At 43.7% G+C, this 15,734-nt stretch overlaps 1 protein-coding gene across 2 annotated transcripts; it reads right to left on the bottom strand.

Moving 5' to 3' along the window:
• Window positions 1-29: 29 nt before the first annotated feature.
• LOC142411432 (nucleolar RNA helicase 2-like) lies at window positions 30-14,281 on the bottom strand. Of its 2 annotated transcripts, XM_075505357.1 has the most exons (15): window positions 13,866-14,280; window positions 13,368-13,661; window positions 11,805-11,880; window positions 10,599-10,777; window positions 9,340-9,457; window positions 8,412-8,597; window positions 6,876-7,021; window positions 6,474-6,623; window positions 5,157-5,318; window positions 4,467-4,586; window positions 3,915-3,988; window positions 2,623-2,782; window positions 1,653-1,787; window positions 796-840; window positions 30-287 (listed from the first exon to the last, which is right to left on the bottom strand). In XM_075505357.1, the coding sequence occupies exons 1-15, from the start codon at window positions 14,244-14,246 to the stop codon at window positions 93-95; spliced, it is 2,421 nt and encodes an 806-aa protein (XP_075361472.1). In that variant the 5' UTR covers window positions 14,247-14,280; the 3' UTR covers window positions 30-92. The 2 variants fall into 2 exon arrangements, with proteins under 2 accessions (XP_075361472.1, XP_075361473.1); XM_075505358.1 differs by lacking the exon at window positions 796-840 and having other exon boundaries at window positions 13,866-14,281.
• Between the last annotated feature and the right edge of the window lie 1,453 nt (window positions 14,282-15,734).

The following is a 15,734-nucleotide window of genomic DNA, read 5'->3' as shown; positions in this document are numbered from 1 at the left end:
TTTATCAAAGAAGAAAGACAAGGAGAAGCGTCTAACAGGCTTTTACTTTTTGATAAAAATCAGCTCAGTCCCATATCTGTACCAGAGGTTAATTAATCAAGTGACCTGTTAACATCATGTCCCCGGTTTCCATTCTTAAACCAGTTGTTTCTCTTGAAGCCACTGTCACTTTGCCTCCCGTTTCCAAACCTGGAGAACCCTCGTCCTGCCTCCTGGGGATACTCTTCCAGCTCAGGCAATTCCTTTGCCACCGACAGTTGCCAGCGCCTGGTGTCCCTCCACTGTTCCTGAAACAAGACCAATGTCACAAGACTTTATATGCCTGCAGGTGTGTCCAAGGTACCCTATATCATTAAAAGCAACACTGAATGCAAAGGCATTTCCAGACAATTCCCACCCTCACAAAAATAAGTTGGCAGATCCCTCTTGGGAGACAACTCACAGTCCTGTGACAAGGAATAAACAATCACAAAGGGACAAGAAGGAGTGAGGTTGACAGAAAACTGTTTAACTCTCAAATACACTGGCAAGGTCAAAACCTAGAGTAGCCAAAGAACACATGATTTTGTTTAATAAAATCAGGTAATATAATGAGAACTGAATGAGAAAGAGGCATGACAGGGTATTCTCTAACAACTGTGCTGTGCTCTTTCTAACGACTGTGTGGTCTATGCAACATCCTTATTAAAACACAAACCTCATCCTCCCAAACCACCCTATATTCAATCCTATATATGGCAATCACTGAATTCCAAATCACCAGGTTCCAAAGCCATTCTGGCTACAAAAACATACCTGTATGTTACTCAGTTCACCAACAGGGATATCAAAGCACACCCCCTATGACAGGGAAAAAAAAAAAAAAAAAAAAAGGCATTTGCTTTCCAAAGATATATCCAAGAACAGAGACACACAAAAACAGATAGGCAGCACCTTCAACTGTTCATACACGCTAACTGTAGAAAACAGAAATGATAGAAAGCATGGTCTTTTGGGGGAAGCTTTTTATAAGCTGAAGAAAAAAGGCAGTTAAAACACAAAAGCTCAAAACAAAATGCAGATTCAAATGCTCTGTGCTGACAGCAGCATCGCCTGCAATCAGCCTGTCTGTTTGAAAGTAAGACAGGCGTTATCTGGCACCACAAGCTCTCTGAGAACACGCTTGCACAGGAGATGAGTGTCAGGAGCCAGGCTGACAGGTGAATTCAGTCAGTCACTGCCCTTCTCTACAGCTGTCTTTTCAATGCAGTGGTATATAGCGTTAGCACGAGTTTACAGTGAAAGAATAAAGGTCACAACAACCACTCCCATTATATACATATTTCTGATGCCTTCTTTTTATTTTAGGAGAGAATTATTGCATTATCATTTAGGAGCAATTTCTCTATTCAATTAAGTGGCTTTTAAAATACTCAACTAGCTGTAAGGTTTTGGTTTGGTTTGTTTGGTTTTTTTATAGTGTATATATAGACAGCAGTTACAGGGGGCCTTATGATAGGTTGATTTTCTGAGAAATGAGATTGAGTAAGAATAGAGTGAAGTATCAACATTTGTATACTGGTACTTCAGAACTCCTGCCTCAATCACTGCAAGAACTGGCCATGTGTGTACACATACAGCCCCCCTTCTTCCTCAAGGTTGGGCCATCTTACCATCTTCCCCTTGAGGAAACGCATTGCAGATACTTTGGCATCTACTTCCTCACCAAGCTGTTCTTTTAGTCCTCGCCAGGCATAGCTCATGGTACGCATTTCTATTGAACACTTTAACACCATGGTCACAAAGCCCTTCAGGAAACAGACAGAGAAAAACATTTACAAGACTAAACTTGGTTGGATAGCCTGTAACTCACTAACTAATGAACTATGCAATAACTTGTTATTGTAATGTAGTATTTAATCCTAAGAAATCAACTTCCCAAAAGTGAAGCAACTAAAAGCCTTCTAAGAAGCTGAAGCATCCATCTAACCTAGGATTACCCATTGATATAAAGGCCAATAGCATTTCTGTATTTTAGCCAGAAGCAGACACACATTTATTCAATACATACAGAAAGTTACCGCTAGAAAAGGGGTAAAAAACACCCAAACTGATACAAGCACAGTCCAGTCACAGGCTATTTCCAAAACTGTGTTACCACGCAACGAAATGGGCCAAGTTTTCCCTAAATGCATCAGAAAAAGGAACAGCTGTACTTTTCTTCTGTCAAGATCTCTTTGAAATCAGGTAATGACATGCTAGACTTACTTAAAATATTACAGAAATGCAAAAGCTTCCTGGGAAGGGAAAACTACAATAGCACGAACCAATCTATTATCTTGTAAAATTTCATTAGTTAAACTCTCTTAGAGCATCAAAATCTTCTGTCACTTAGATCTCTGGAGAAATTCTTTTACCTCTCATTACAAGAAACTTTACTAACTGATTTTGAGTTTCTCTGGTTTCCTGCAGAGTGCCAGCAAGAGCTGATTTCAGTTAAGGAACAAGCAACAAACCAGAAGCTGGGGATAACAGCTATTCAGAAACCCTACTGAAAGAGCCTGAGAAGAAGATGCCACACTTGGACTGGATGCAAGCAATTCATTTATCCATTCTTGTTAACACAGATGTAATGTTATTTACCGCAGTTGAGTTGAGTAAGGAGCGCTGCTGTATGTAAGACGCCCCAGAAATATGGGCTAGAGCTGCAGCCAGGGCAGCAACTGCCCCTTTTTCGTCTATGAGCTCTTGAGCAGATTTTCTGAAGTAGTCTACTGCAGAAGGTGGAATGGCCTCCAACAACCTACATGGTGACAACAAAAGTTTAAGAGATCAGCAAAGGCCATTGTGAAGTGCAGTCATGTTTAAGATACAGACTTCAGACAGCTTTCAAGATTAACGAATTATCTCTAAAAGCCTTTGCTATCATGCTCATGCTTCACTACCCCTCATTTAACTTAACACCTTCAGGATGCTGAATATCCACCTTCTCTGTTCATTAGGCCAAGCCTCTTGAAAGATGTATTCAAAACTGAAGATGTACAACGTGGCATGTTTGACAGCTTTGATAAAAACATCAAGGGAAGGCTCTAAAATATCAGCATTCTTATGGCCATACCCAAGAATCCACAATAAAGTGTTGTCAGCAAACCCAATAATCCCTTGGTTTTCCTTCACAAGGAAAAGAAGCAAACCACTACAATGCCACTGCTGGGCTGGGGCAAGGCCCTTCTTGCTCTCAGTGCCAAGCTGATTAAATTGGTTCTTTCTGGGAGAGGCAGTGAAAACAAGCTGCAAAACTGAGAACCGCTACTCCTCTAATGTTATTTTTGGTACACCAGCACATCCCACCATTTTTCAGTATGCAGTGAACCCAACACCATGCCCGTGATCTCCTTTACACTGGTCAAATCCTCACTAATTATAATAATCTCTACCAATGCAATTTCCACCAATGGGGCAGCAAACGTAAACAGAGCTGCATGGAATAAAAACCACAACCCTTGAGAATAAAACAATACAAAGAAACAAAGGACAGGGCTACAACACCCTCACTACTGCAGAGTAACTCTTCATTATACTACGTATTGCTCTTTGCACAGTGCTACTGCATCATCTGAGCAGACAAAAATCAGTTTCCCCTCATGACAGTAATTCCCTGTTCTGTTTTTGATTTGTGATGACATATACAAAAGCTAATTTTTGCAAGAACTCAAGAGAACATTATGTTCTATGAAAAGGTCTATGTTCAAGCACACAGAGGCTTATTGATATAAACTTATGAAAACAAGTCAGTGTCTACAGGCAAAGCAGCTGACTTTTACGACATAGGCAAAGACATGCTCACATACAGGTCTGATCCCTTAAAGCTTTGCATTAACAGCATTGTTGGTAGCATCTCTAGACATCTTTTAAGAACAGGCAAATAAACTTACTTTTTGGCATCATTACTTGAAGCTTTAATTACATCTGTAGCAGAGGGAACACCTACACGTTTAAATGTAATCCCCTGAAATCAAGAAAATAAATTAAAGGTATTTTCAGCACTCTACAACTCAACCCTACCTAAGTCACAGTATTGAGATCTCTAGTTACTGTTTAGAACATCAACACAGTCTTTATTTAAGTTCTTTCTAAAGCTAGAATAAAGCTTTTAAGTTCCCCGCCTTTGTTAATCTGGAGCTATTTTACAGCAATTTACATGCAGATTGTAATGCGAGGGCATGGTCTCCTTCATGCATTCCTGTCACAGTCTGCCTGCTAACATCAACAGAGTACTGCCAACATAGAAAAACTCGTGAGACATTACAACAGGCTGATACAAACGCATTTACAAACACCAAATATCAACACTTCAGGCCTACTAGTCTATGGGACAGGAGTCCCATACTGGACTCATAAGCAGCCCATGGTTACAAAGTCTAAGACTGGCAGTCTTTTTAGGAGCTGAATAATTTCATTAAGCAGAGGTCTGAGGTACAACTCACCGCTTTGTGCTCAACTTGTTTCAGAAGATCTTCTTCTCTTCTCTGAAATAAACAAATGCAGATCCCAGTCCGGCCAGCTCGACCCGTACGTCCAGAACGATGGATGTAGGAATCAACATCCTTCAGAAATTCAGATTAACATGAGAAAACCTTATGCCATTTAAACTGTTGACATTTATACATTGTAAGAGAGAAAATGCAAGCTAAATTCTAATTCAGAAGCCTAAGGAGTGATACATTATGTCTCTATACCCAAACTTGTAACTACACACAAACCACTCGGGTTTGAATATGCTATCCTGCCCAAGGTATGCTGCCTCAGGTTTAACAAACACTATTGACGTGGGGTTTTTTTAAATAAAAAGCTCCACTGGAGTTTCAAAAGAAGAAAAAGGCAGCAGGAGTATTTCAGAATTGTTATGAAACTCAACAATGTTCAGAAGGGATTCAGAAATGCTGAAACAATGTCAAAAGCTATCTTATGACTTTTGAGAGTAAGCAAAACCCATCACTTTTACTTTAATCAAAGCTCAAAATACAAAAGGTTAACTAGGAAATTCTAGGCCTCCATCTACAAAAAAATCCAACTTCATTTGTGAATCAGAACATAATTCTGGTGAAACAAAGGAATAACCCACTGCCTTGCCACGAAAAAATAAATTACAATTTTAGTTTCCCCTAATGACTTACTTTTGGTGGTGAACACTGTATAACAAGGTCAACCTCAGGAATATCCAAACCACGGGCAGCCACATTTGTTGCAATCAGAACTTCAAACACACCATTCCTGAAGCCTTTTAATGTAACTTCTCTCTGTTTCTGTGGAATGTCACCATGCAATGACTGGGCATCCTGTCAGTGAAACAAACCATTAAGATGTCATTTAACAGGAGAGTCCAGGCTACAGTATCTAAAGACATTTAATTACAAAACCCAAAACATTGTGCAGAGCAACAGAAAACAATTACACAGGTGATACCAAAGGAATATAAAGCATCCTACTTTGTGGTTTGATCCTTCTCTGGGACAGTAATACTCATAAGCAGTAGTTTTACCATAACATTATTTGTAGCATACCAACAGCAGACTGTGCAATTTGCAGTCTGCCGTGCCAACAAGGGCCCACTTCAGCTTCCACTTCCACTGGAACAAATGGAAGCAATTTTATTTAAGCAGTGCTTGTAAAGAGCTGGCAGGAGACTTTGCTCCCTTCCCTGGGAAGCCATCCCAAAACACAGAGAAGCTGAAGTGAGGTTTTCAGGGCATTCCCAAACCCTATAGGTGATCTGAACGACCTCCACTTTTAACGAGACAAGAGACAGACCAAGTGTTTGACAAGGAGAAAGAGGCAAGTCACAAGCTCAGAATTCAAATGAGTAACATGCTAAAGCAGAACTTACTAGCATAAGAAAAAAATGTGTCACATACTGACACAAGAACAAATTAGTATTTAGTATCAAACAGGATTTCCTCTGAAAAAAATCCAGCACCTTTCCCCACTCTCAAAAAAAGGGTGCTAATTCAAGCAAGCACAGAAAACCTGCTCGATATATCAGCTGAGGTCTGAACAAACTATTAAATGACCTTCCAAGGACAACACAGCATTCTGTTCTACCATTTAAGTTGGATTTTCCTGAATACTGACTGTTCAAAGAATAAAAGCCATTAAGAGACGGGAATCTAAAGAGCACACTAATATGAGATGGAATATGCGGTCTGTACTAGCTCCTGTTTATTACCATTATTGCTTTCTCCTGGTTATTCAACATAAGCTGCATATTTTCCATCGATCCAGTCCTGCATGATTTTAAAGCCAAAGGAATAAATTCATAATCACAACCAAGAGGGTATTTTAATTGCAAAGCTCTACTTTTAGAAACAGCTTTCGTAAGTCTTAAAACCACCCACAGAAACAACTTCATCCACACAGTTGCAACCTCATACTTATTTCAGGGCATTCAACCCCTGAATATCCATAACTGCTGCTCTCTGTTCAGACCCCAGTACCTGTTTGAGTGAAGCATTCATAGCCAGTTCATTTGCTTCCTTTTTGGTCTCACAAAAGACAATGGTCCGCCCATGGCTGCCACTGTAGACTTGAATGATATCCCCAAGAACTCCTGCTCTCTGAGATGAGCGACACTGTATAGCCAAGTGCTGTTTGGGAAAGAAAGATGGTAAGCATCTATGTTAAATCTAAGCCACACGCAGGACAGAAAATGAACACAGATTATTTTTTTTAAAGGTTGGAAACTACTGCCCCCATATGAAAGCTTTGCTTAAAAAAATTTGTGTGTCAATCATGTGAAAAGTCATTCCACACCCCCATTTGTAAAGTCAATGCAGAACCCTTCTCATCCAGGCCACATGATCTCAGGACCTGCACTGCTCTCCAGCAGAATCACTCACTTCCACAGTCGTGGCAGTTCTTTGAGTTTTCTTTCCAATCAGGTCGATCTGTTCATATTCATCTTTCATGTATTTTTTTGCTACATCATATACCCATCGTGGACAAGTTGCAGAAAACAGCAGTGTCTGGGGCTTGTTCTCAGAACCTGGAAGGAAAGGCCACCGATTTCAGTCATCATAACAGACTCTGAAACTTGAGAACTGGTAAAAAAGCAACAGAGTCGCTCTCAAACTGAGAGGTATATATGTGCAATAAGTCAGCTACAAGAAGAAAGCTTAGAAGCAATGAAAACATTTTTAATACCCTTTAGACACTGAAGGCAAAATTACAGCAATTTTAACTGGACCAAACTGAATCCTTCATCCTGCCTGAGAAGAAATACAAGATTGATTTCTAGATCACCTGCCAAAAATGGTTTAGACCGTGCCTGAAGTCCTCCCACATACCTGAAAGAACTCTTGTCTCAATCCCTCCTTGCCTGGTCCTCCAATACTAACTAGCTGTGAACAGTATGGCTGTGTGCAAAGGAAAAAAGCAGGCTAAAAAGGACACTCTGCAGACCGGGGGGAAGAATTAAATAACAAGATAGATTATCCCCAGTAAGAACAGTTTAACAAACAGTATCTTGAAAAAGTTTAATCTACCTTCATAGCTCCACAGGATCAGACAGAGAGAAACACACATTGCAAAAGAACACTATTATTCCCTACAATTTATTTTCCAGTTATGAAGGAAACTTTTAAGATTGAATCATTATGACAACTCTTCCAAAACCTATACGGATTTCCTTTCTTAGAAGATTATCTGTACTTTTTGACTGTCAAAGACCAACTCTGCAGAAATGGGGAGAATGTAACAGTCAAGTAAAAATGACAGTGGCTGTACGGGGTCAAACTTAAGATCCATGAAGCTCATATACTCTCTCCAACAGTAGTCAAGCACAGTTAACAAAGATATGAAGAAACACTGGCAGCAACCAGCTTTTTGTGGCTCCCAGAGCCAGAAGTTATATCCTTGATTTCAGTAATCCTTGATATTTCTACTTAGAGTAATTCAAGTCACTTTTCAAAACTTTTGGCATTAGTACAGTGTGGCAAGGAATTTCACGCTATTAACATAAACTCATTCTGCTCTGTATCTGCTACCTGGTGGCTTTGCTGAATGCCCATTACATCAGAAAAGAGGAAATATTCCCTAGTTGTCAACTTTGTGTGATGACAAGTGTACAGACATCATAATCCTAACCCTGTGCTCAGTCTTCTCTCTCAGGATGAAGAACACTAGGGCTTAGGGAGCTGGGGTGGGTTTATTGCTTTTTGCCTTTTTTTCCCCACCTCCCAGAGATTCCATTCCAGCCCTTCAGCCATCTGCCACCTTGCTTTGAACCTTTTCCAACTCTCCTTTACCCTTTTCTCTGAGGTCCAACACTAGCATTGCACAAAGGATTGAAGTTGAGGGTGCACCAGCAGTTTTCAAAGTAGCATGAATGTGTTTTCTGCATTGTCCTCTATTCCTCTCCTGATGTCAGAATTTACCTTTTTTATAAGCAAATCCTAAGATTTCTTCCACTTGTTCAGCAAAGCCCATGTCTAACATGTGATCAACTTCATCCAAAACAACATGCTTCACACTGGAAAGTTCCAGCTTGCTATTCTGAATGTGGTCTTTGATCCGTCCGGGAGTTCCCACTAGAATATCAATGCCACTTTTAAGGAGATCAACTGGAAGAAGAGACAGAAAAACAAGGACAGTGTCAGAATGCTAAGAGACAACAAGGTAAAAAGCTACCACTACACAGCAACACTTCTAATTGTAGAACGAAAAAACTACTGCCCTTCACTTTAATCTCTGAATAAAGCACTACGTCCAGCCCAAGTAACAAACAAGTAAGCTTAACGGCGGTCCAAGTTGCTCTGTCAGGAATACCAGCCAAACCACAAGCAAAGTTACAGTAAGATACACCAATTTCCAAGCAGCAATGAGCTGGCATTAGAAACCTCCAGAGCTTTATCACAGAAAAACGCATTAGTTTTTCAGCTAAATTCTTTTTCACAGCTACCTCTGGAGAGAGAGACAGACAGAGCCACAGGCACATAAACAGTTCTCTCTTTTCCTTGGATAGGCATCTAGCCCCAGTATATGTCCACACAAAAACCACACAAATACACAATGAAATACACAACTAAAAGGACTAGTCACTTTGCAGACCTACAACCTTTATTTTTTAAATAAAGGTTGTAGGTTTTTTTAAAATAAAGGTTTTTTTAAAAATCTTTATTTTTTAAATAAAGATTTATGGAACTAAAATAATTCAACCCAGGCTGTATGCTTCCTTTGAAAGCAATGTCATGGCTCCTGACTGAAGTGAAACTCTGAGAAGGGGGAAAAAAACAGTTTTATTCATTGAATGCATTTGGAGAAAGTCAACTCCTATCCAGTTGTAATTCCTTAGTGTTTACTTACGCTGTGCTTTATACGGAGTTCCTCCATAAAAACAAGCCACTGACAGTTTCCTGGTGAGATTCCTGAAGTCTTTGGCTACCTGGGTGGCCAGTTCCCTGGTTGGAACAAGAACCAGCACCTGGAGGGAGTGAAAAGAGACAAAAATGCAGATGTGCTTGGGAGAGGGTGCTAGGAGAAAAGGGTTTACTCCATGTCAAACAGCTTGTACACCCATTCTTATTCTACACTTGTTACAGAGGTGCCCACAGCTCCCCACTATCCCAGGAATATTTCCTGACACCTGGAGCCTGCACATCACAGCCTCATAGCCAGCAAGAGGAAACAAGGCAAAGCATTACAAGATAACCAAGATGTAGAACAGTGATTTTTTTTTTTCTTAAGTTAATGCCAGATAAAATAGACACTTCAGTAACATTACCAAGGACAATGAAGGTGCAGTTTAGCATTAAAAGGACAGGAACAGTCACTAAACAATTTGGAGTAGTAACATCTTAAAAGATACACAGCATGACACACTCTAGCCATATATCCTCTTTCTCCACCTACCTGCCTTCCTCCAGCATCTACCCTTCCCTCCGCCATTTTCTTTTAAGAATGAAATGATAAAACAAAGAGCTGAATTCTTCTCTAGAAATCTTTCAGACAATAAGACTTTAAAACTTACATCACTTTTGAAGTTAATAAAATATAAGGATGAAGTAGGCAAGAAATCTGCAGACTATAACAGTTTTTCAGTCTAATGATAAATATATACACTTAATTTGCATGGGAATATGATATCTGATCACAGATATCTGGTTACCAATTCCATCTCATGCTTAAGTAGAAATGTAAACACCACTTGCATCCATTAAGTTGAGTCTCCAGACATGAGGGAAAAATAAAAAGCAGAAAGCCTTCAGTTATCACCATGGAATTTATAGTGAGAAACAACCTCAGTGAATGGAGACAAGTCCAGCTGACTCAACCACTACCTGAGAAAAGGCAGGGGATTCAACCCCAAAGCCGCATGCTAACTTCCTGAGGACAGCAGCCTCCCAAATAAATCTCAAGGAACCCTAAAAGTGAAACGTGTTATCACTGTGATGCTGCAAAACCTCTGTCACATTGTAGTTCCTGATCTGAGGAAAGCATTTGGTATTACAAACACCAATAAAGGAGAAAGAAGTCCCAAAAAAGTCCTCAAAGCAATTACAAAATCACTTTTGAAAACTACCATATTCTAACGTTTTGGTGTTAATCCTTAAGTGGTAAGTTACTTTTGGTGAACGGCCTCTTCTCCCATCTTGCGAGACACTGTGAAGTTTTTCAGTCAGTGGAAGAGCAAAAGAAAAGGTTTTCCCAGTTCCTGTTCGAGCTTGAGCAATTAGGTCTTTGCCATCATATATGGGCTGAAAAGTCTTCACTTGCACAGGGAACAGGTATTTTACACCTCGAGCTGTAAAATAATCCAAAGAGGTTTCATTAAAAGGTGCTGATTCTTCTGCAAGCTGAACAATTAGGAGCCCTCATATATAACTAGCCCAAACATGTAGGACGCATCATGTCAAATCCTGTACACAACAGAAGGTGCAAGTTAGAAGAAATACATATCTGTGTGTTTTCTCTCCTACTCTAAATCAAAAAGTATTCCCCCTTAAACACACAGCTGAATATTCACAATCAAACGAAGCCTTCTTTATGATTTTTGGCATATGACAACCAGAGGGAAGGAAGAAAAAAAAAAAAAAACCCCAAGCTTTTTCTGATAAAGCCCAAGATTTTGTGGTAGCTTGATTTTGAGGGCAGGGGAGGAGGTGAGGGTGTTTAAGATACTCTAAAACTTGAGAGAGATTTTGCACAGTGGAAGTGAAATAAATCCACCCAAGACAAACTTCTGAGCAAGGAAAATGTAAAGCAACTAGGAGAATTTTGTCTGGGAAACAAGAATTGCACAGTTTCCCCAACACAGAGAACAGTAAGAACTCTAAAGTGGTTACATCCACAATAAAACTAATCTAGAAGAGATATGAAAATGCCCAAAAGTATGAGAATAATCAGAGACAATCTGTTCACAGGAGCCACACAGTCCTCATATAGGAAACACCATTACACTTATTTAAGAAGTGATATTGTAGACAGCAGATACTGGAATTAAAATAAAGACACACAGTAAGTAAAATGATGCTGATGAGAAGAAAAACACTGTGTCTAGCATGTATGTGTAGGAATAACCACACCACAAAAGAATAAACTTGCCTTAAAATAACAGAACTTGAAATGGAATAAAACAGAAACTCTGTTCCTACTAACAACAGTAGATTCTTTGAACCTACAGTGACCGCTCATGTGCATGTTCTTACTCCACAATAAATGTAAGACGATTTAGGACAATTTACCCTTGCTTTCTGTCTATGCTTGCACGTGTAACAGAGTGCAATTCCGGACAAACATTTACTGAAATTTCTTCTGCCACATTAACTAACCTTTGAGAAGGTTGATGGTGTTTTGGGAGAGAGGAAAATTGGAGAAGGCGCCTTCTTTTGCTTCTTCTGTCAGCTCCTAACAGGATAAAAGAAAAACAAACAAACAAACAACTTATTACCCCTAGGAGATGAGCAAATAATGTACCCTACACAGGCACACAAGAAAAGCTGTGCATTTACTTTATCACTGCAGTTTTACCAGCTACCTCCTTTCTGTTTAAACAGGAAGAAAACCCTTGTGATGCAGGTACTTCACAAACAAAAACGTCATCACAGCATAAAGTTGGAAACTTGAATCCAGCCACCCTGTATTAGAAGACAAGACACACTGACACCGGCTGCACCAGTTAGCGTGACAGAATTCCTACAAGCGAATCCTGGTTTTACATCAGTCGTTACTTAAGACTTCCTGCCAAAGGTCTTCCTGCTCTTGTTACCTGCAACAGCTTGTTCAAAACCACAACTACTGCTATCTCATCTCTAGTTCAGATATACCTGTGCCACCTTTTAAGACCCATGGCAAACGAAAGGGAACAACTGCCCCTTCCATGTGATCTTACTGCATTGTGCACATACGCTTGGCAAGTCAGGAAAGGGAAACTACTTGTTAAAAATCTTAACTGGAGTCCACCGAAATAATAAAAATGTTTTTCACAGCAAAACATATTTGATTTCCATTCACTGTGTGAAGCAGGAATTTCCCTCTAAATCACACCTACCCGGTACATCACGCAGACAGCTTCTTAACTTTGCACACCGTTAGATACTTAGAACTCACTATTTAGCTTCTACTTCAAGATCTGAGAGATCACATCATTACACTCAATGTACAAAAAGCACTCTCTTGATCCACATTCCCATCTTAAACGCAAGAGAGAAAACTACCCACAGAAGGCCCTATGCAGGGGAAGGCAAGCTGAGGGATCCTCTTGCACATGTGTGCAAGGCCAAGGGTGAAATCTGAACAGGAAGAACTCCAGAAGCAGGAACTAATGAGGATAACCGTGACCTTCCCTGACAGGACACCTTGCCAAATATTTCTTCAAAGAGCCTGCCAGGAGAGAAAGCGCTGTCACAGCACAAAGCAACGCACATTTCTAAGACAGTGACTGCCTGTGCAGCAGGGAGAAACCCTTGCACTGCAGGATACAAAACAAGTTGCCACACAAAGACGAGCGAGCACATGGTCACTGCTTCCTGTTAGCTAGCCTCCTCCACTGCAGAATAAACTACTCCAAACGGCTTGGCATATACCACGAGGGGGAAAGCACAAGGAGAGATGGCTGCCACATGCTGGTGCATGTACTGCTGTGCTTCACTCACCCACCCGCAGCTTGGGCAGAAATGGGCATGGTGCCAGGCACGTTCCCTGATGCCCAGGACCAGGTGCTGTAAATCTAAGGGGAATGGTGGCAAACACTGCCTACAACAGCAGCCTAACGCTCCCACAACCCTCACTCCACAAGTCTCCACGCAGCACCCAGTATGTGTTATTAAGCCCACTCATTACCAGTGGGACGTTAATTAGGCAAGGCACGGGCTCTGCTGGCAGAGTGTTACTACCTCTGCGTCGCTGTCCTGCTCTCCAGCAGCTGCATCGCCGGATGCACTCTGGGCTGCCGGAGACGTCACGTCGTTGCTTACAGCAGAGCAAGATTTCGCTGTATGCTCAGAGCCATCGCTCTCTCCAGCCAGACCGTTGCTCTTCTCCTTGACTTTTTTGGTCTTCTTGGGCAGAGGGGGCTCAAGGTCACCGTCGCCCAGCCCGCTCTCCTCGGGCTGGGCCTGCTCGCCCTCGGCCTTACCGCGCCGCTTCAGCCTCTCTCGCCGCTTCAGCTTCTTCTCCTGGGTCTCCTCCTGCCGAGGGAAAGCAGGCGTTACACGGAGGAACCGCCTCCCTCGCCCGCCCCCTCCGACCACGCGCTGTTATTCCGCTTTAACGCCTGAACCCCCGTGCCCGGGGCCCCCAAGCCCGCGCCGGGGCCGGACCGGGCCATACAAAATGGCCGCCCCCACGGCGGCACGTGGCGCACAGCCGCTCGCTCCCGCTCCCGCTCCCACCTTGGCTTTCCTCCGGCGGCCGCGGCGGAGGGACTCGTCGCCCGCCGGCGCCTGCGGCTCGGCGGGGCTAGCGGCGGGGCCGGCGGCGGGCATGGCGGCCGGCTGCTCCCCAAGGAGGTGTGCGGCGGCGCTGCTGCCTGTCTCGCAGCGGCGGCCCCAGGACCCGCGCCCCGCCCCGGCGCGCAGGAAGTGAGGCGCGGCGCCGAGGACGGCCGGCGGGCGGACCGGGCCGCGGGGCAGCGCCGCCGCCAGCAGCAGCAGCAGCGGGCTCGCCCCGGGGCCGGACAGCCAACCTAGCCGCCGCCGATCGCTGACCGGTGCCGCCGCCGCCCGGGCCGCGGGGACGCCGAGCCGCGCCGCGCGGCCCCACACGCCGCCCATGCAGCCGCTGCGCCGCCGGCCCGGCCCCGCCCGCCCCTTCCGCCGGCGCTGCCCCGACGGTCCCTGCCTCCGGCTTCCCCCGCGCCCGCGGCGCCGCGTACCGGGCCCTGGCCGCGCCACCGCCTCCTCCCCTAACGGGGCTCCTGCCGCCACGCTTCAAAATCCAGTAACTAGGTTGCTGCACCCCACGCATCTGTACCGGCAGAACAATACTTACCATCTGTAATAACACATGTAAATGCTTCCTATATATAGGAAAATCACAGAATCACAGAATCGTATAGGTTGGAAACGACCTTTGAGATCATCAAGTCCAACTGTAAACCTAACACTACCAAGACCACCACTACACCATGTCCCTAAGCACCTCATCCAAACGTCTTTTAAATACTTCCAGGCATGGCGACTCAACCACTTCCCTGGAAAGCCTCTTCCAATGCTGGACAACCCTTTCAGTCAAGTAAAATTTCGTAACAGCCAGTCTAAATTTCCCCTGGCACAACTTGAGGCCATTCCCTCTTGTCCTATCACTTGTTACCTGGAAGAAGAGACCGACCCCCACCTTGCTACAGCCTCCTTTCAGGTAGTTGTAGAGAGCGATAAGGTCTCCCTTCAGCCTCCTTTTCTCCAGACTAAACAACCCCAGTCCCCTCAGCCACTCCTCATAAGACTTCTGCTCCAGACCCTTCACCAGCTTCGTTGCCCTTCTCTGGACACGCGCCAGCACCTCAATGTCTTTCTTGTAGTGGGGGGCCCAAAACTGAACACAGCATTCGAGGTGCAGCCTCACCAGTGCCGAATACAGGGGCACAATCACTTCTCTAGTCCTGCTGGCCACGCTATTTCTGATACAAACCAGGGTGCCATTGGCTTTCTTGGCCACCTGGGCATGCTGCTGGCTCATATTCAGGTGGCTGTCAAGCAGCACCCCCAGGTCCTTTTCCACCAGGCAGCTTTCCAGCCACTCTTCCCCAAGCCTGTAGCGTTGCATGGGGTTGCTGTGGCCCAAGTGCAGGACCTTGCACTTAGCCTTGTTGAACCTCATACAACTGACCTCAGCCCATCGATCCAGCCTGTCCAGGTCCCTCTGCAGAGCCTGCCTACCCTCCAGCAGATCAACACTCCCGCCCAACTTGGTGTCATCTGCAAACTTACTGAGGGTGCACTCAATCCCTTCGTCCAAATCATTGATAAAGATACTAAACAGAACTGGCCCCAATACTGAGCCCTGGGGAACACCACTTGTGACCGGCCGCCAACTGGAGTAAACTCCATTCACCACCACTCTCTGGGCCCGGACATCCAGCCAGGTCTTTACCCAGCGAAGAGTACACCCGTCCAAGCCACGGGCAGCCAGTTTCTCCAGGAGAATGCTGTGGGAGACAGTGTCAAAGGCTTTACTGAAGTCTAGGTAGACAACATCCACAGCCTTTCCCTCATCTACTAGGCGGGTCACATTGTTGTAGAAAGATATCAGGTTGGTCAAGC

This window comes from Mycteria americana, chromosome 6 (assembly GCF_035582795.1).
Source record: "Mycteria americana isolate JAX WOST 10 ecotype Jacksonville Zoo and Gardens chromosome 6, USCA_MyAme_1.0, whole genome shotgun sequence".
Lineage (NCBI taxonomy): Eukaryota > Metazoa > Chordata > Aves > Ciconiiformes > Ciconiidae > Mycteria > Mycteria americana.
Note: the sequence above shows the minus strand (reverse complement) of the source record. Positions and strands in the feature narration are given on the sequence as shown.